Source organism: Pleurodeles waltl, chromosome 10 (assembly GCF_031143425.1).
Source record: "Pleurodeles waltl isolate 20211129_DDA chromosome 10, aPleWal1.hap1.20221129, whole genome shotgun sequence".
Classification (NCBI taxonomy): domain Eukaryota; kingdom Metazoa; phylum Chordata; class Amphibia; order Caudata; family Salamandridae; genus Pleurodeles; species Pleurodeles waltl.
The window spans coordinates 883,529,552-883,550,175 of record NC_090449.1 but is presented as its reverse complement, the minus strand read 5'-3'; the positions used below and the strand labels follow the sequence as shown (position 1 = coordinate 883,550,175).

The 20,624-nt window shown below is 44.6% G+C and overlaps 1 protein-coding gene across 1 annotated transcript in view; it reads right to left on the bottom strand.

Annotated features, from left to right (window-relative positions):
* Positions 1–20,624, bottom strand: part of LOC138261987 (metalloreductase STEAP4-like) — a 230,968-nt gene that overhangs the window by 13,356 nt on the left and 196,988 nt on the right. Inside the window, exon 4 of the mRNA XM_069211599.1 lies at positions 8,236–8,400. Within this exon, the coding sequence (XP_069067700.1) occupies positions 8,236–8,400 (165 nt within the window). The remainder of the gene's footprint in view (positions 1–8,235; positions 8,401–20,624) is intronic.

Here is a 20,624-nt window from a genome sequence, read left to right as displayed (position 1 = left end):
CCCTGATGGTCACTCCAAACCTGTTTAGGAGCAGCTCCCCCTCCTGCTGCGTTTGGGGACAAGTTGTCCAGGAAGTCAAAAGGGGAGGAAGGCCTAGGTGTGAACTACATCTGCGTTCTTTGTAGCTCAAGTAGGGGATGGGCACAGTAAACACCTCTCCACACTTAAGCCTTTTGTCCACTGTCCGGGAGAAATACTCATCTCAAGGAAGACAGACCATCCTGTTCAAGCAAGAAACACACCTCCCCACACCAAGCCATTTATCCACTGTCTGGGAAAAGTTCACGTACCCACAGGGGAGCCATCAACAATTAGGTGACACTGGACACTGCAGAAAGGCCCTTTTGGCTTTAGGCAGTAAAATGGAAACTGTCTAAAAGAGCTGTTTCCAAAATAGTAATACATCGAACTTGACCTTTAGGTTGGATTTTAAATTTCCATTAAAATAAGCCCATGAAACATCTTTCTAGCGATTCTAAACTGGATTTAGCATTTATTAAATACAATAGTGTAAACCAGTATTAGCTTATGGGGAGCCAGCTTTGATAGAGTGAAAAATGGCTGCTATGAGATTGACATGTATCAGCCTACAACTTTCAGCTCATTTTGGGGTCAAGGGCTTTTTTCTAGAACAGAATTTCCTGTAAATGTACTACCTCTACAGACAATCACTCTTTAAGGATGTGTCAAAGGTTAGTGTAAAAATGTAGGCATCCTCAATTTACGAAAAAAGAAATTGCTTCAATGCAAATTATTATCTTGGCTGAAGAGTGGTGAATTGACCCATCTCAAACTCACTGAGCAACTATTTCCTAGTGAACATCTGTTATTTAAAAATGGAGTACGAAGGATGCTGTGCTATATGAGGCTAATACTGTAGCAAACACCATATGTGACAGAAGCAATATAACATTACTTGTATAGGGTTTGTAGGTCCTCCAGGAACCCAAAGTACAGAGAGCAAACAACTGAGCTGCACCTTCGAATGGATTTTCCATGAGTGCAGAGTATGGACCAATTCTTATAGCGAAATAGACAGAGTAAAAAATGGGTATCAAGGAAACATATGTATTTCTGTAATAGGCACAAGATACAGAGTTTAGGAGCAGTGGTTATTTATTCACATCTCTAAATTTGTGGGTACCCATACTAGAGTATGATTTGGAGTGTATTCTTCAAAATGTCATCTTTCGTACTCACTAGCTTACATTAGAAAGTCACAAATGCAGCAAAATACAATTGGTAATAAAAAATGTTTTACTATTATATGCTCCAACAAGTCTCCTGATAAAATTAGTACCTCAGTTGTGTGGGTAGAGCTGGTGCCCGTGACAGGAAACAGCCAAAAACCAACAAGGACGCTGTGCATTTTTCTACCAAAACTGACCGTCTTTTACCAATGTGGGGGTAGCAAGATGGCAGTATTATGTGGTATGACTGGGGTTTCTTACCATGTAATACTAACACAATACCCAGAAGTGGACCTTGGGTTCACACTAGTAAACCTTTGCTCATTCCTGGTTGTGTGGCAAAGAGCAGTCAGGCTACTTAGAGGAACATGTATAAAGCATTTCACAACAACAACATGAATGATACGTAAATGACACGACTCAAAAAAAAATAAAAAATCTGTAACTATTTTAGAAGAATAAAGCAGATTTTTATCTTAATTCAGACACCAACACAAACTTAAGATGTTACACACAACCGGAGTTATGAATTCTTAAAGCATCCCGAAATAGATTATTTCTACTGGAGAAAGGAAGTCCCCCTTTGAAGTCAATGAAGAAAATCTTAGTGTGCAATCAGTCACTTGCAGGGTGAGCTCCGTGGAACCCACTTGGAGTTAAGGTCTTGTGGGTCCCTAGACCAAGTCTCAACAATCAGTTCTTAGTTACCTTGCCCAGGGGGTCTGGCTGCAGAGGTACTCTGGCTGTCCTTGGTGCTGATGGAATCCACGGGCTCTGTCAAAATGCAGCACTTGACAAAATCACACTTCAGGGTGGACTCACACTCTACCCTTGGAAAGAAGAGGCCTTTGGGGGTCCCAGGTCCTGGATTCTAAAGCTGGAACTTTGCAACCACGGTCGGTAGCTCTGGGTGCAGAGGTGGCCTTTCAGCTGTCAATCACGGGGCTGGTCATGCCAAAGACGCTTTGCTGCTCCTCTCAAAGTCACCTCATTCAGGATGCAGGATCTTATGAGAGGGGTCATTGCCGATGTCAGTCTCTATGCTGTGAACTGCTCCGGAGATGGTGATGTCTGAGAAGTTGCCAGTTGCAAGGTTGGTGACAGACATGCCTTGGCAGTGGCAACAGCAGTCCATGGGTACTTCGGTGGCTGGAGGTCATCTCGAAACTTGGTGAGAGCCCCACTACCAATCCCGGGGTGCAGGTCATCGATCTTCTTTGGGCTCACTAATGGAGAGCCTGAAGGGTTGCACTTTTCTGGACACAGCATGTCATTACTTCTGCAGGTGATTGGTCCCACCAGTCTGGGAAGCTTTATTGGCTTCTCGGTGTCCACTGGGGACCCACTTGTTGAGACCATTGAGTTTCCACCACAGACACACGTTGATCACGCAGTTCCAGTAGTAGTCTCCTTAGAGAACTTAAGTGTCCTCTCTTTGCACAGCGGCAGAGTCCGATGTCCTGTTTTCGGTGATGGCATCTTCTTTGTGCTGGTGTCAGGGGAGCCTCTTAAATCCTAGATTTATGGGGAGTTAAGGGTATGAGGGACAGTGGTCAATGGGTTACTGGCCCCTACAGTTAATCCGCCACTGCAGTGATGACTTCCTGGAGGAGTACGTCACTTTTCTACCTATAACCCACTATTCCTAAGGTGTGCCAAGATGGCAGACACTTCCCTTGGCTGTACAGACCTCCTAGCCCACCCTAGAGGTGTGGCTAGTCTTTTGGAGATGTAAATTTTGGCTAATTGTCCCACCTGTCAACCTGGACAGGTGAGGAAGGGCTTTTTCTGTGAGTGGGGGTCACGCTCACCGCCTTGATTACTATCACACTAGCTATCCTGGGAGGGAGGAGGAGTGACCTCCTTCCTGCCCAGGCCCTTTGTCTTCATCCTGTGGAAGTGCTAGCACAACCAGCAGGAGGGCACACTCTTGTCTGTGGAGGCAGATGGCTCAGGAATGCCTGCCAAAGAAAGAGAGTGCTGCAAACTAGTTGGGCATCCTATAAGGATGCCACCAGGTTTCATGCTAGTCAATCCTGGGCGTGAGAATCATGCTCAGGGTTAACAAGCACAGTGTTTGATACCATACATGGGGAAATCAGCCGGATCATCATGGAGCTGGACATCTAGGGTTTGTCCGGATGCCAACCCATGTTATCCTATGGCCCACGGGTTAGTTGTGGCAGCATTTCATTTAAAATGCTATCACAGGGTCATATATGCTCACCCATACATGTCTACATTCATATAACAGTGCACCCTTTCTCCTGGGCTTTAGGAGGCCTGCTTTAATGGTGACTGACCTGTGCTATGGGCACTAAGGGGGAATCTGCCTGCACTTACGTGGGGCAGAGTCGAACTCGAGCAGACAAGCTACTCGTGTAGGCTTACATGGCAGCTTTGCAGGCTTCACTTCTACTTGGGTCACACAGGTTGGCACAATCAGTGCTGCACCCAATTTAAGGGAGAGAGCACTGGTACTGGAGCCACAAACTCCCTTCCACCTGGCTTTTCTCCAGGTCTCCTGATAAAAATGTTACCTCACTTGTGTGGGTAGACCTAGTGCCCGCAACAGGAAATGGCCTAGAACCAACACAGACTCAGAACATTTTTCCACGAAAAAAAAACCCTCTTTTTCTGTTGCTGGCTCTAGGCCCAGCCGCACAAGTGGGGCAGAGTTTTCACGGGTAAAGATGGGGCAATGCTGGGTAATTCTGTGGATTCCTGCAGATTCCAGAAGTTTTCATCACAGAAATGCAGAGAAAATGTGTGATTTAAGGAAAAGTTGGAGGTTTGCAGGGCATTTTGTGTAATAAAATTGTGTGGTGTACATGTGAAGCACACCACCTTGGACTCCCCAGATGTTTAGTTTTCAGAAGTTTCTGGGTCTGATAGTTATTTCTAGGTAACAGCCTACCCAAGCCAAAAAAGTGCTGTCATTCACCACTGCAAGTGGGACATTGGGAGTCAGCCGAGCTCTCCTGGCCCATATGTAAAATTAAGACCTAAAAAAGTCAAAGGTCTGCAGGGGGTGCAGAAAGACTGTCACTCCCTTCAGTTGGGACGGGTGCATAACAATGCCCATGGTGATGGGCAGCCCCCAACCCTCTATTTGTTTAATACCCTGGCGTCTAGTAAGCTGTCTGCCACCCCCCATGGGGTTGATTGGGGGTAATTATGTTCAAATGCCCCAAGAGGAGCAGAAACACTGTGTCTCCATTTATTTGGGGGTGGGTGGGCATGTCCATACCCATCGTGGGAAGCACCAAGCCTTCTTTTTTTTAAAACAAATATTGCCTGGCCCCTAGTGGGCTTTCTTCCCTCCAGGGAGGCAGATGAGGTAATCACCCCATCTGTCCACCCTGGGGATAGAAACATTTTCTCCCCATTAATATGGGGTGGGGGCATGGCTATGCCTATGGTGGGCAGCACCCACGCCTCCTTTGTACACAAAAACATCCCTGTGGTGCCTAGTGGCCTTTCTGCCCCCACAGGCCAGCAGATCTAGGGCTATTGCCTCATCTGCCCTTCAGGGGGCAGAAAGACTTTAGTCACTATTTATTTGGGGTGAGGGGCATGGCCATGCCCATGGGTGGACAGCCCCCACTCTTTTATTAAAAAAGTTCCTTGGTGCCTCGTTGGCTTTCTCCTCCACCCGGGGGGATGATCAGAGGGAAATAACCTCCATCTGCCCTCCCAGGGCAGAGAGACTGCTCATTTGTTTTTGGGGGGCATTGGCATGCCTATTTTGGGCAGCCCTCACCCCTATGCTATCAAACAAAAGTAGTGCTTAGTACCTAGTGAGCTTTCTTTCCCCCTCGGGCAGGCACATCAGAGGCTATTACCTCAACTGCCCCCAGGGGGGCAGAAAGACTGAATTTAAAAATAAAATGTGCAGGGGGAGCAAAAGCCCTTGCATATGGCTTGCTTCCCGCTCCCTGATGTCTAGAGATGGTTCCTGCTTAGGGAACACCCTCCTGAGGTGATCCCCCAGTAGGGTTCCACTACGGAAAGGATTTTCCAATGATAACTCTCCCATCTTCATTGGTGTTCGAGGGGCTAAGATAGCCCCATGAGCACTGATGCAGAGAAAATGAAATGAGCTGATTTCATATTCGTTTTCAGTAGAATGAATGCCACACTGATCATCATTTAACTAAAAACAGCCTCTGATGGTGGGGAAGCTCTTTTCCAGCTCAGAGGCTGTTTTCAGCAACAAGAAATCCTTCTGGTGCCTTCCCCAGAGGGATTTCTTGTCTAGTGTGCAAGGATGGCTTGGAGCCATCCTGTGCACATGAGCCCCGCGGATCCAGATGACTCCAGGCTTTCAGACTCATGGAAGGGGTTAAAGTAACATTAATTTTGACTTGGCTATCAAGTCGCATTTAATGCCATGATTAATTTGACACCTTACATGACCCACTTTGGTAGTCCCAGTCAAAAGTTAGCCAGTTTGGCATGCCACCTGGTAACTCTGTATTAACCAAAGCGGCTACCAACTTTACTCACAGTAAAATGACAATTTAGAAGTGTTGCTGCTAAGACATACCATAAAACATATATCTTACTTAATAAAATACAGCTCCTTGCCATAGGACTCTATAAGACCTATTTAATTTTAAGGGATGAGGTGGCTTTGCCATAGGTTTAAATGTCAAAGTCAAACTGCCAGTGAAAACACGTTCCTTCTAGTCTGTAGTGGCAGGCGGGGGCCATTTTTTATCTTGTCACACGAAGGGTGGCATGAACTGTGCTGCAGCCCTAAGTGGACACCCTTCTTATATACCATGAGTAACATATACTAGGGCCTTGCCAATTGGGTGTATACAATTCAACATGCACTTTATTTAGGGTTTAAAACACTGGCACTGAGGTCTGGTTAGCAGGCTCCAGTGCACTCTCAGAGTTAAAAAACCATCAGCTGGTAGTCCAAATGGGGGCAAAAAGTAGGGGTAAACCCACAAAAAACAACTGTCTGATCAGAAGTGCGAATCTACATATGAATGGCAAAAATATATTGAATGATACATCTGGAAAAGAAATAATGACTCATGTATGGCTACCCAATGCCCCTAAATAACCAAGTAACACATGTGCTGCAGCACGTGTTGTGAGCTCTCTCTTTCCCTTATACACCTCAGCACTGTGTGAAGAAGTCAGGTGTATGGTTTGGTCTGAGTAGCAGCATTAATGTGCCTCAAATCTATGATGAGCCATAAAGCTCTAGAAGAACCACATGATCTAATTTTCAACTGCACAGTAGCAACCAGCATTTTGCGGGGGGCCCCATTCATTGAGCTTCTGCAAACCCATTGTTTGCTGATGAGCAAAGGTACTGTGTTGGGCAGTCGCTATGACTCATCAATATTGAAACAATGCAACAATCAAAGGAGTGTCAATTTTTTATTAAACCCCATATGGAGGACTCCATAAGAGGTTGCAGCTCAAAATAAATTCCACAAGCAACTGATAGTTTATTCCAGATCATCTATTATATTGTCTATATTGAAGCAGTACATTACATTACACTAGCTCCGACATCATGGAACTTTGACACATAGAACCCAAAGCCCTGGTGCTCCACATCAAAGACATTACAAGACATGATTTACAGATATGGAGAAGGGTATTCCAGAGGAACTTAGGAGGAAAGGGGAGTAATTTCCTTTGAGGAAAATGGGCTATATTTAAAAAACAAACTGCTTTATTTAAAAAGAAGTCACAGACATAGGCCCTCATTCTGACCTTGGCGGGCGGCGGAGGCCGCCCGCCAAAGTCCCGCCGTCAGGTTACCGTTCCGCGGTCGAAAGACCGCGGCGGTAATTCTGACTTTCCCGCTGGGCTGGCGGGCGGTCGCCTTCAGACCGCCCGCCAGCCCAGCGGGAAAGAGGCTTCCACGATGAAGCCGGCTCGGAATCGAGCCGGCGGAGTGGAAGCTGTGCGACGGGTGCAGTTGCACCCGTCGCGTATTTCACTGTCTGCGCAGCAGACAGTGAAATACATGTAGGGGCCCTCTTACGGGGGCCCCTGCAATGCCCATGCCAGTGGCATGGGCACTGCAGGGGCCCCCAGGGGCCCCGCGACCCCCCCTACCGCCATCCGGATCCCGGCGGTCGGACCGCCGGGATCTGGATGGCGGTAGGGGGGGTCGGAATCCCCGCGGCGGTGCAGCAAGCTGCGCCGCCGTGGAGGATTCAATGGGGCGGCGGTACACTGGCGGGAGCCCGCCAGTGGTGCCGGTCCGACCGCGGCTTTACCGCCGCGGTCGGAATCCCCATTGGAGCACCGCCGGCCTGTCGGCGGTGCTCCCGCGGTCCTCCGCCCTGGCGGTCTTTGACCGCCAGGGTCAGAATGACCGCCATAGTGTTCTCCTGACCCAAGCAGGTCACCATCCCATTAATCAGGCAGGTCCTATGCGACCAATTTGGGAATCACAAACAATATCTCAGACACTGTTGTACATCAGAGATTGCAACCCGCAATTTGCGAATTGCTAAAATTGGAGTTGCAACCTCTGATGATCGTACATCTGGCCAGTATCCCTATTCCTTGCATTCATATCTTCCAATCTGAGGAAGTTAATGGGGGACCTTCAAGGAGGTCTTTATGTTGATTTTTTTATTATTTTTATTTAGATACTCACACCCTTCTACATAATTGCAATGGGTATGTTTAATAGATATGCCTACTTTTGACCTGACTACAATTGTGTTCTGTCCATTTGCGCTTCTAACATGTTTTAAACCCAAACGATTGATAATCTGTTTATTTTGCTAGTAATGTCAGCCTACTGTACTGCATCTTTTCATAGCTATATAAAAGGAAATCATCATATTTAGTTGAGTTGTTGGGTACAGCGTCCAATCTACCTCCCTCATTACACCACTCAAAAGAACTACAGCAATGAGTCCTTGGCTCACCAACACAAATTTGCTACAATTTTATTTTTAATTTATAAATGTTACCCACTGAAAAAACACTGTGCACCACACATAGGAACTCACTCTCAAAAATGTTATGGAAACATATACATTTTTATATTTACCTGCACAAACCGGAACTCCCGCCAGTTGACGGCATTGCTAACAGATGGCAGAGAAGTTATTCCAAGAAGCACATAGAAAAAGAATCCGAGGATACCCAGAGCTATGTATGAGTCGGTTCGCCAAGCGGACACCGTCTCAAAAGGAGAGGTTTTGTTGTTGTTTATCTGTTGAAAAAAAAACACACAGTATATATAATATTTTCATTCACTGCTTGTGATTTACATGATGATGCGGCTACAAGATAATACAGTGGAAAACAGACATCAACAGACACGTGTGGATACTTTTTTTAGTGTCTGACTGTGACTGCTTGTTATAGATAAGTGTGTTTTTCAAATTGAACAGCAGCCCCCTTAAACCACCAAGTCAAAGCGGTTTTAAGGGGGTGAGAGACTATGCCAAGGTGTACAGCTCCCCCTGGCACTTTAAAAGTGTGTCTGAACAAGTATGCTCTTTGCTCAGGTACTGGAAAAAAGTTGCTTTCAGAAAGGGAAAACTAAGGATTGCAATATTCCAAATGTTAAACATGTCAGTTTGATAAAATAAAAGATTACACTGAAAGTTATTTTTGTAAAAATATCACAGTTGCACCCTTCTCCCCCAGAGAAACCTTAGAAGTTTTAGATTACTTGTGCACAACATAGTTTCATTACATGAACAGGATGTATTATAGCAAAAAGCTAGAGTTTGGTTCTCGTTTGAAACGATATGATGATTTTCAATGTTTTAAACACTTTAATGTGATATTTAGAAATGTACTTGTGAGCATTGCCCCCTCAATATTTTTGAATTATCACAAAATGTTTAACGCTATACATTTGGTAATTGACATACAATACTCAACATTTGTTGGCTCAGATCAAACACTTTAAATGGGTTTCGGGGATTGGGCTTTGTATCAAATTCTTTACAAGGTCATTGTTATAATTTTACACACGTGATGTAAAGGAGGTAAAAAAGGGAACTGATCTCTGACACAAGATGTAGCATGAAGCAGTAGGTATGAACAGCGGCAGCAGTAGGGGGTATATGAGAAAAAAGCAGTTGTAAAAGAGCAGAAGAGCAGCAGAGCCTGAGAAAATGTTTCTGGTTCTGAGTTCTAAAAAGTTCAGCTTTACATATAGTTGTGCAAAATGTGTGGATGATGTGGCAATATAGAGACAATACGAAAAGCACAGCATAACCCATGTTAACTAGCATGTATGTCTTTAGAAAGATGATGGTCATGCTGGTAAAGGAACCATTTACAGAGCATTAATATTAGTTAAACAGCGCTTTGTCCATTTAGAGTGCAAGCCTTGAGGATGAACGCTATAATGTAAATGTAATATATTACTTTTTTTAAAGCCGAGGACGTAGTGGCACAGTAATAGTAAGTTAATATAAAATGTAAACAAATCAAATGTGCTAATATAATAATATTTGTTTAATCTACTGTCAACAATGTGACTAAACTTTAGTTCCACATTTTGGATTATGAATCAGCCATTGATGTAGCGGATCCAGGAATTTTATGATGAAAATGACATTTTAAGGAATATAGCATCAAGGGGCCTCCAAGCATATTCACTGTGTTTCTGATAATGCTGGTATTAGAACACATCATGTAATCTGTTTTTTGGTGACAAATACAGTAGTCTTAAACAAGATAGCAATTATTCGAAAGCACTTTCTCTGATTGCTTGCCCTATATATCCACTAAAATAACGAGTGGAAAAAATAATATCTAATGTGGTGGTATTTGTGAGGAATGGGACAGTGTAGTCGAGCAGAGGTTAGATTACAACTATCCAGATGTTTGTTTCACAAATAACTATGTCTACAGGGAATTATAAGACAATTTATATAGGATAATAGGCCTAAGATTGTGCTTCAACTGGCAACGTAGCCTGATGCACCCCTCCATGTCCTGATGAGCTTGAGAAGCACTCCTAACAGAAAGATGGGTTTATCACCCCATTAGGTTATCAAGGGAAGGACAACAAAATTTACATACACTTTTTCAACTGCGTTAGTTTCAATAACGGATGATATCTATGAGAAATTGGGTTTGTGGTTGAGGCCCAGCTCAAGCAGCAACCACAATTCTTGTCATGGTGAAGAAATGCAAGCACACCTAAATTAACCTGTGCTCAACCCTCTGGTAGCTAGTTACCAAGCAGTCAATGTTAATTCAGAGGCAAAGTGTAAAGTATTTATGCACACACAAACAATAATAAAGTGAGAACACAAAAAATCCTACCCCAATGTAGGAGAATAGAGTAATATTTAATAAATTATTTGACACCAAAATGACAAAAATCCAATTGGTAGAAACTGAGATATGCAATCGTAAAGAACTAGGTAAAAATAATGCTTACAGCCCAAAGCGGTAACTGTGGTTATCTGGTCACGGCTGACCAAGATAAAATCACAAGTTCAGGCTGACTGTGATGGAGTGCGGGCCTGATACAGGGACCAAGTTAGTCGCACTGAGAAATGTACCTCCAATCCTTGTTGTAGAGTGTTGCACCACACAGAGGTTGACCTGAGGAACAATGCGAGGTCTGCGTTGAGGATGTGCCACACAGTGGTGGATCCAATGAGCTGCAGTGGCTGCGATGTGGGTTGCACCATGACTGCATCATGCTGCAAGGGTTCCGATGAGGCACAACGAAGAGCAGCACCAGGTTTGCTGTGTGCTGCGTCTGTTCTGGTAGAGACCACAGCTGGGCTGCCAGAGCAACATTTGTCTCACTTCCAAGGGTCCAGGAGTGGAGGGACAGCAATAGGGGGTTAGAACTCACACCAAGCAGAGTCCAGGTGCAGGGGTCAAGATGGTTGGATCTGTTCTGTCCCTGAGACTCTGATCAGGAGACCACCCAACTAGCCCTTGAAGTCACTTTGGTGGTCCTGGGTTAAAGATGCATATCCAGTTCTTTTCGCTCAGATAGCAGAGCAGCAGAGTAGCAGGGAGGCAGGGCAGTTCTTGCAGCAGAGCAGCACAACAGTCCTTCTTCTGACTCTTCCACAGGTCCAGAAGTGTACTGAAGAGTTGGGTCCCTGTCAAGCACTAATCTGTTTGTTCTATGAAGACACAATGTTGACCAAGTTGCTTATTCCCAATTCGTCCCAGACTTTACATGCCTTCCACTTAAATGCACATGATCAGCATCAGAATGCCATGGGGAAAAGGGATGGATAAAAGAGAGAGAGAGAGAGAGAGACACTGGAGCCACAGGTCAGTTCCGGACGACTGATGATGGTCCTTGAAGAGCCGCGATTTCCTATGATAAATTTAATATCAGTCAAACAGCTTATAACTTGGAACCATGTATATACTAATCTCCGACTACTATGTGCAAGATAGGTGTATCTTTTAGGTTCCCCTTTCCAGCTTTAGATGGCTCTCCCTCTCTCTAGGCATTTTCAGGAAACAATGTGGATTACCTGTAATTAAATAAGAACCTTGAACCTCCTATAATATCTGTTGGCCTTTTTTGCTTATCCAGGGTCATCCCCAATCTTTTTGCCTCCTGCCTCCTATTTTTTCCGAACTGTTACTGTTGGCTTTTGAACTCTGATCACTTTACCACTGCTAACCAGCACTAACGTGCATATGCTCTCTGTGTAAAATTGTATGTAATTGGTTTATCCATGATTGGCATATTTGATTTACTAGTAAGTACCTAGTAAAGTGCACTTGAGGTGCCAGGTCCTGTAAATCAAATGCTACTAGTGGGCCTGCAGCACTAATTGTGACACCCACATAAGTAGCTCTGTAATCACGTCTCAGACCTGCCACTGCAGTGTCTGTGTGTGCAGTTTTAACTGTAAATTCGACTTGGCAAGTGTACCTACTTGCCAGGCCTAAACCTTCCCTTTTCTTACATGTAAGGCACCCCTAAGGTATGCCCTAGGTAGCCCCAAAGGCAGGGTGCAGTGTATGGGTAAGGTAGGACATATAGTAATGTGTTTTATATGCCCTGACAGTGAAATATTGCTAAATTTGGCTTTCACTGTTGCAAGGACCGTCCCTCTCAAAGGTTAACATGGAGGCTACCTTTAAATCTGATTAAAGTGTAGATTCCCCTTGGGAGCAGATGGACATGTGGAGTTTTGGGTCTCTGAGCTCACAATTTAAAAATACATCTTTTAGTAAAGTTGATTTTAAGATTGTGTGTTTGAAAATGCCACTTTTAGAAAGTGAGCATTTTCTTGCTTACCCCATTTCTGTGACTCTGCCTGTTTGTGGATTCCCTGTCTGGGTCAGTTTGACAGTTGGGCTAGTTGCACCTCACACTAGACAGTGACACAAAGGGGGCTGGGGTGCAGTCTGCATTTCCTGATGAGCCATCTGTGCTAGGAGGGAGGGGAGGAGTGGTCACTTACACCTGAAACGGCTGTGCCTGTCCGCACACAATGCAGACTCCGACCCCCTGGTGAGTGTCTGGGGCCTGGCCTGGGCAAGGCAGGATTTAACATTCAAAAGAGACTTTATTTTGAAGTAGCCCTACTTCAAAGGAGAAATTGGGTATAAGAAGGGCACCCAAACCACAGACTTTAGAACACTTCTGGAGACAAGAGGCACCTCTGCCTGGAGAAGAGCTGAAGAGCTGAGGAGAAGTGCTGCCCTGCATGTGACTGTGCTTTGTGGAGCTATCCTGCAGTTGCTGCTTAGTAAGAGGGAAAAGACTGGACTTTGTGTGCCTTCCATCTTATGAAGAAATCTCCAAGGGCTTGATTTAGAGCCTGCCTCCTGTTGTTTGAAGTCTCAGGGACAGCAAAGACTTCTCTCTGCCAGCACCTGGAGTCTCTGGAGAGACTCCTGCTCTGACAAGTGGTGCCCTATCCAGGCCCTGGGTCCTTGAAAAGAAAGCTGGTGGAAATCCAAGGAAATCAACTTCGACGTCTTCGGACCGACGCCGCTGCTGAATCCGGTGACGCAGCCTGCAACCGACTCCGTGATCTTCACTGGAACGCGACGACCTTCGCAGACCCGATGCCGCTGCAGCCCCGCTGAAGTATGCGACTCCGTGGAAGTCACCGCACCACTTCATGACTGACGCAGCTCGAAGTGCGTGGATGCAATGTTTCACACAGACGCTGCGATCCCCGACTTCGCGCATCGACTTGTTTTCACTCTTCACCAAAGGTACTGTACTTGGGGGTCTACGCGACTCCGTGTCCGGTGCCGCTGGTCTCGGCTTGTTGGGAACGACTCTGTCACGATGCCGTGTTAACACCTCATCGAAGCATTTTGTGTTTCTAAGCGCTATTTTGAGTTTAATCTTAAAAAATTCATAACTTGATTCGTATATGTCGGATTTTTGTCGTTTTGGTCTTGTTTTGTTTAGATAAATAATTCCTATTTTTCTAAACTGGTGTTGTGTCATTTTGTAGTGTTTGCATTAAGTTACTGTGTGTGTTAGTACAAATACTTTACACCTAGCACTCTGAAGTTAAGCCTACTGCTCTGCCAAGCTACCAAGGGGGTAAGCAGGGGTTAGCTGAGGGTGATTCTCTTTTACCCTGACTAGAGTGAGGGTCCTTGCTTGAACAGGGGGTAACCTGACTGTCAACCAAAGACCCCATTTCTAACATTGTGCCTGACAGCCTATCTCCAATCAACGCCTGGTATGTGCTGGTTGACAGCTCCCTTGTGCATTTCAACCAGACAACCACAAACACAGGACATTCAGTCTCATCTGCATTTATCTGTATACTGAATGGGTCTTCCTGGGATGGAAGGGTAGAGGGCCTAACACTTATATTACAAAGGCCAGTGACCTGCCCTCATACAGTAGACTGATCAACCCCCTACTTCAACCTTAGCAGACAGGACTGAACTGAAAGGGGAACCTGTGAACTTCAACACCATTCTTTGAAGTGAGGGAGACTTGGGTATATAAACCGGGTGTCTGACCTCACCAACTCAGACACTTCTGGACCTACACCTGCATCCTGTTAAGAGGAACTGCATGGCTGCCCAAGTGACTCATCTGAGAAAGACTGAGAAAGACTGCTGCCCTCCTGTTGCCCTGCTGCCCTGCTGGCCTCTGCCTTTGCTGAGAAGGGCTCTGCGTTCCCAAAAAGTGTTCTCCAAGGGCTCGGATTCAGCTTGCCTCCTGTTTTCTGAAGTCTCAGGGCCAAAAAGAATTTATCTCTTCAGGAAATTCCTTCTGCGCTGAAAATCAATACACCGCCTGCCGAAATGAAAGCAAAGCCTACATTGTGAATGAGAAATTGCCACACAGCTGACCGGAACAACGCAGCCCTGACTGGAAATTTGGCACAGCACCTGCCTTGCGATGGAAAGTTTGACGCTTCACATATCAGATCGACGCAGCGCCCGTGCCTTCTTCTAGCGTGTCAAGGATTTTCCCTGCAATGTCCCTGGGTGTCAAAATATCCCTGCATCGCAGTGAGGAACCCAAACTGTGCACTGAAAAATGAGGCAAGCCCCTTGCAGCGTGGAAAGAAATGACGCATCGTCTGTGCCACATCGGAAAATCTGTTGCAAACCTTATCTTTCCATGCATCTTCTCCTCCTGCGGTCTCTGTGTGTTGTTATTTTTTACACAAACCAGGTACTGTGTGTAACAAAGAGACAACTGTTTATTTCTTAGGGGTAAGACTCTATTAAACCTTTTAAAAGTGGTATTTCGGCTTGTGCTTATTGGATCTCTGCCGTTTTGACCTTATTTTATTCAGATAAATATTATCTATTTTCCTAAACCAGTGTGGTGTATTTTTGTGGTGTTTTCACTGTGTTTTTATGGCACAAATACTTTACAGATTGTCTTCTAAGTTAAGCCTGACTCCTCAGTGCCAAGCTGCAAGAGGGTGGGCACAGAATAATTTGGAATTTGTGTGACTTACCCTGACTAGGATTGTGATCCCTATTTTGACAAAGGTGTATACATCTCTGACAACTAGATACCCCATTTCTAACAATTAGCTAAGTAGTTCTCTTCACTAGGCAACCAAGACAATTTGGAATCCTACCACCTTAATATTGTCTGTCTATTTGCTTGTATAGAACACATCAATATTGAGTTGAATTCAGTAGACATATTGCCTGTTGTAGGGAAGACATTTGACTCACTTCATTGGACCATGCTCAGGCATGCAGTTTAGAGGAGATTAGATGGAAATATTATATGTGTGAATAACGTACATCCTATACCTCAGGCAAGAGAACTCACAAGGTGAGTGATGTTCACATGAACAACATTAGAACATGATGGTAAGGCACTGGAGCCCACTACGCCTTTCTGCTGTTCACTCTACAGTGCATATTAGAAATTAGGGGTTTGTTTCCCTGACTACAAGTTTTATCTGGTTCCAGAATGCACTTGATAAAACCAAACGTATTTCTGTGCTCCTTTTCCTCCTACTAACAGCAATATCAAATTATCTGTGCAAATCCTCCTGAATTGGGGCTTATGGGAGGAATTTGATCATGTAATTTTGCGTCCTGTATGATTTATTTGCTTTTGAGAGTGATAGGTTACGACAACCTATTAATTGGTAGGTACATGCGGTGAAGGACAGACAGCTTTCTCCTGTTACTCACAGCCCTGTTTAATTACAGGGCAACCTAATGGGATGCTAGGAATACAGTTGTTAGTTCTACTACCTTAATATTTTAGTAGTGCCGGGGGCCTCTCTCCTGGCAGCGTGCTAATTTCTGAGTGAAATTACATGATTCTTCAAATTAGAAATCATGGCATGAATGTCCCCATTATTCCTGATGTGGGAGACTATGTTGACCTCTCAGGTCTCAGGGTTAAATGGTAATTGTCTGATATGTTTTCTCCTATGCCCAACATCATACAACAAATTCAGATCCTGACTTTCAGTGGTCCCCTGGTGATATCCATTATCCAAACTTAGTATGGTCTCTATCATAAATAAACACAGTCTCAAATTTTCCTCTGTCTAGATCATGTGATCTCCACCATATTATCGGCACAATGTTTGAACTCAATCAAGGCTTACTAATAGAGGCAATATGTGGAGCATTCTTAGAGGTATCAGCTACAGTAACATATCAACGTGATAATATTTAGGGTGGTTGTGTATACTTGACCTGACTTTGCTATGTCAGACAAAATATGTAGTGGTTCATAACAACTGGCTACCATCTACATGTGAGTACAGAGATATGATGTTGTTCTGGTGCTTCTTAGCACCAGTGTCACTGTGTTCTAAAGGTAGTGGAAGACGCACAATTTCCTGGCAAAAACACACACATATGTTGAAGAGGCCTGCTTTGCTCCCTACATAATGCAGTGTTTCCTATCAGAGTCACCTTTCCTGAAGACATCTTATTAGGTAAGAAGCGTTTCAGTTCTACTGCTCAAAGGCTATTGTGTAGACTGGGTATTGTTCTTTAATGCTATGTTTTCAAGAGGATGATAGTTTGCCCCATACACACCTTCAGTTTATTAGAATTAGAACCAGAGAGAAGAAACCTTGAAAGAACATGTCATCCCCACTGTATACATTGTAGTAGGCACACAGTATGACACTGGGTGTGAATTTAGCTAGGGTGATATCTTCACTTACTCGAAATTTAAAGAAAAGCAATCTATTGGTGAATGCTGCACTTGCAGTGGTAGACCGGCCTTGGCAAGTAGATGTCAGCCGAGGCTTCAAACACAGAAGGAATATTATGAGGTGTCAAGATTGCACATTATACACCACAGGTATGATATCAATCAGTACAACAGGTCTTCCAGGCATCATAGAAACATAGACGTTGCAGACAGCTACGTCATGGGTCCAATTACTTTCTGACAAACTTTATCAACCAAGACTGGCATGGTCCTTTGATGGAAAGCGGTTGCCATAGTGCATGGATCACTTGATGGCCATGTGATTATATCACCTTGTTAAAATCATTATTAGTTGTTATTAAATAAATCCTTAACTCTTAGAAGCTGGAGAATTAAAAGAGTTCACAAATAGTTCCTACTAAGAATTTAAACATATTCTCTTTCAAAAGATGGTAGTCTAGTTACGGACCAGCCCCGAAGGACACAAAAAGCAAGCTTCCTAGGAGGCACCACCCCTCACCTACTTGTCTTATACAAAAGCAAAAGATGCGAGACTGCTCTGCAGTTTCACACATCCTCCCAGTCAGAGATTACATGGCAGCAAGCGTGTGTTGGGACAACTGATGTCAGAATAAGTCACTAAATTCCCTAAATTCATGTGATAAGGAGTTTGTGCAAGTTAAATCATATCTAATTTTGCTGTGTTTTTGTCACTGCCACAGCATACAACGGCAATCGTAGGTACTCTGTGTGTTTGTTCTGTGCCATATTTGTCTGATTTTTCTTCTCTAAGAGACTTCTCGAATGAAGCTCACAAAATATTCTGTACTGGCCAAATCTATCACAGTTCTGGTTATTTGTTTTCCGAATGGTAACTGTCTTCGTTTGCAATGTCTACAAATAAACCCCTTCTTAGCTCTAGCTAGCTGTAGTTAGTAGCAAAGCTAATGCTATTGGTATGTAGAGGAGAAAATGGTACACATCATTCAACTTTTTTTAGTTGTGGCATCTATCCCAACACTAAATCACTCATTTATTCATCCATGCATTTATTCAACGATTCATCTAACCATGTTCTCAGGGCCATTTTTATCTTTTTTTCATGCAGCGCAGGAAGACATCTTGCTGTGCTGCGTGAAAGGGAGAGGGCAAGAATCACCACATCTATCATGATAGGCTCTCCCCCTGTGCTGGGGCCCTTTTGACTGCTGGCGCTAGTTCAGGCACCCTTGCGCCATGGTGCAAGGGCACCTGTTTTGCAGGCAGGGTTGTTTTTGAGTAGGGAGGAAAACCTTCCTGCAAAAAAAAATAAAAAATTATTTGAGGCTTTTTTTTTCTACATATACTGCAGAAAGAAACACATCTAGAAAGATGAAACTATAAAGGAGAAATAAAGATATTTCTCTTCATTATGCCTCCACTGGGAAGGCACAGCATTTTGATGCAATCCCATGGTGTAACATTCATGGTAAATCTCGGAATGTGCTAAAATCCATAAGTGGATGCATAGGGACACACACTCTCCATCCATGGAATGCATCCCTGGGGCAGATTACTCAGATTTACCAAGCATTGCAGGGCCGTGCAAGGTGCGCGGCACAAGGGCAGCACAAAACTTTGAGAAATATGCCCCTCAGTCTCTCTGGAGATTGTCTATTGAGATACTCATCCAATCAACCATTGATTAGTTTACACATTCATGCACACACACGCGCGCGCACACACACACACACACACACACACACACATAGGTGTGGACACACTCTTCAAAGAGGAAGCACTTTCACTTATAAAATTCCGGACCTAGAGGGTTTGCTAATGCTTGTTGGCATTTGGTGTCAGAAAGCAAAAGCTCACTCTCAGCGACAAGTGCAACCAGGTCCGTTGCTAAAGTCTTTAATCCCTATGTATATTGACCCTTAGAACACCAGGGCCGCTTCCATTCAACGGATTTCCTCATGTTAAACTCTGACATGTTTTATCTTCTTGGTATTGGTTTTTGAAAGGCTGTTTTCCACTGCCTTTTCCGTGCCTGCTTGAAGATCAGTTCTGCCACTTTCACGGAGTCATTGCACTAAATATTTGTTTTTATAAAAATAAACATTGCCAACAGTGTGGTGCCTGCCTCCAGAGCAATTATACACTCTTCCCAAAGACTCTGCTATTTGTGCTTATTTTTAAAGCTATGAGCTTGCTTCTACAGCAGTGGCTCCCTGAAGCGCTCACCTGCCTTTTCAGAGCCCCCAGGTCTTTCAGAACAGAACACCTTCTTCCAGAGAACTGCCTGCCTCTTGTGTGCAGCACTGTCATTTTTCTCTACGCCTTTGCTCTTCCTATTTGACTTTGGAACGGCACACCTGCCAACACTACATTACTTGCCTCATGTGGAAGGTTGGCATGTTCCCTGTTGTTTGTGATTGCTTTTGAAAAAAGGCAAAATTCCACTAACTCTTTTACACCCACGTGAAATTCAGCTGTTTCTCGGAAACTATGCTTCGATGCGTTTGCACAAAAAGTAAGCATTGCTACCACTGTACTGTTTGCAGTAAATCCAATTTTCACTTTTTCAGAGCCTCCGTCTTGGTGTTGCTACTTCAGCAAAACGATGAAATTTGAATTGATTGCTAAACAACACCCCTTTTCTGCAGCTTCTGATGGGGTGCTAATCTGCCTGTTTAGATATGTTCTACATCATTAGTTCCCAACCTTTTGACTTCTGTGGACCCCCACTTTATCAATACTGGAACCCGAGGACCCCCACTGAATCATTATTGAATTGCAGGGACCCCCCACTGAGTCATTACTCAAAGATGGGGACCTAATCTGTTAAGATTATTAAATTTTCTAAGCAGTCACGGACCCCCTGAAGAGGCTTCACAGACCCTTCAGGGGTCCCTAGACCACAGGTTGGGAACCATTGTTCCACATCATATTTTCTCCAGTTATACTCTCATTCCACCACTACTAGCTCAACACTTTTTTTTAATGAAGTCGTTCCACGAAGTTAGGTGGAAAAAGCAAATTCCTGCATGAGCTGGGAATGCAAGTTTTGTAGGAAATCCCACCAAACCACTAACCTCCCTCTTCATTCAAATGTGAACTGTGAAGGAACGTAATGCGAATGAGGAAAGTAACAGCAGAAATCAAACTGCAAACAGGATTCGGGCGGCGTGGGGGATCCTGCTCTACCTGTAATCCCTTTTTTCTTAATTTCAGGTCAAGCTGCTGATGAATTTGTTGGGGAGAGGCCAATTGGGCCAGGGCCAGTGTTCACTTCCAGCCCAAGCAAAACACAGTCTTTCTGCCACCTCTTGGGGGAGCAGATTAGGGGTTTGCCTCCTCGGGGTGTGGAAGTCACACTAGATGGCCGGGTTTGTAAACAAAAGGAGTGGGGGGCTGCCCACTCTAGCAACCAGTCATGTTTCCAACCCAGAAGGTGTTACAGTCTTTCTGCCCCCTGCCTCCTCCCGGGGGAGGGGGAAGAGTAGATTTTGGCCCCAAAATGCCCCCACCCCAGGAGTAGAAAGCTAACTAGATACCAGGGTTTTAATTTTTCTGGGGTAAGAGGCACCTACACCCATACACAGAACAGTCTTTTAGCCTGCACTTAGGGAACAGATTAGATCATTACCCCTGAAACTGCCCCCAGGGGATTGAAAACCCACTAAACAGCAGAGATTATAAACAATAGTGTTGGTCGCAGCCTACTGATGGCATCAGGCTATAACCCCACCCAAGAAGGAGCATACAGTCTTTCTGTCCCTCCCACCAAGGTGGGAGATTGTGGGTTTGCACTCAACCTTCCCATCCCCAGGGGTGGCAAGCCCACTAGTTACCGGGGGTTT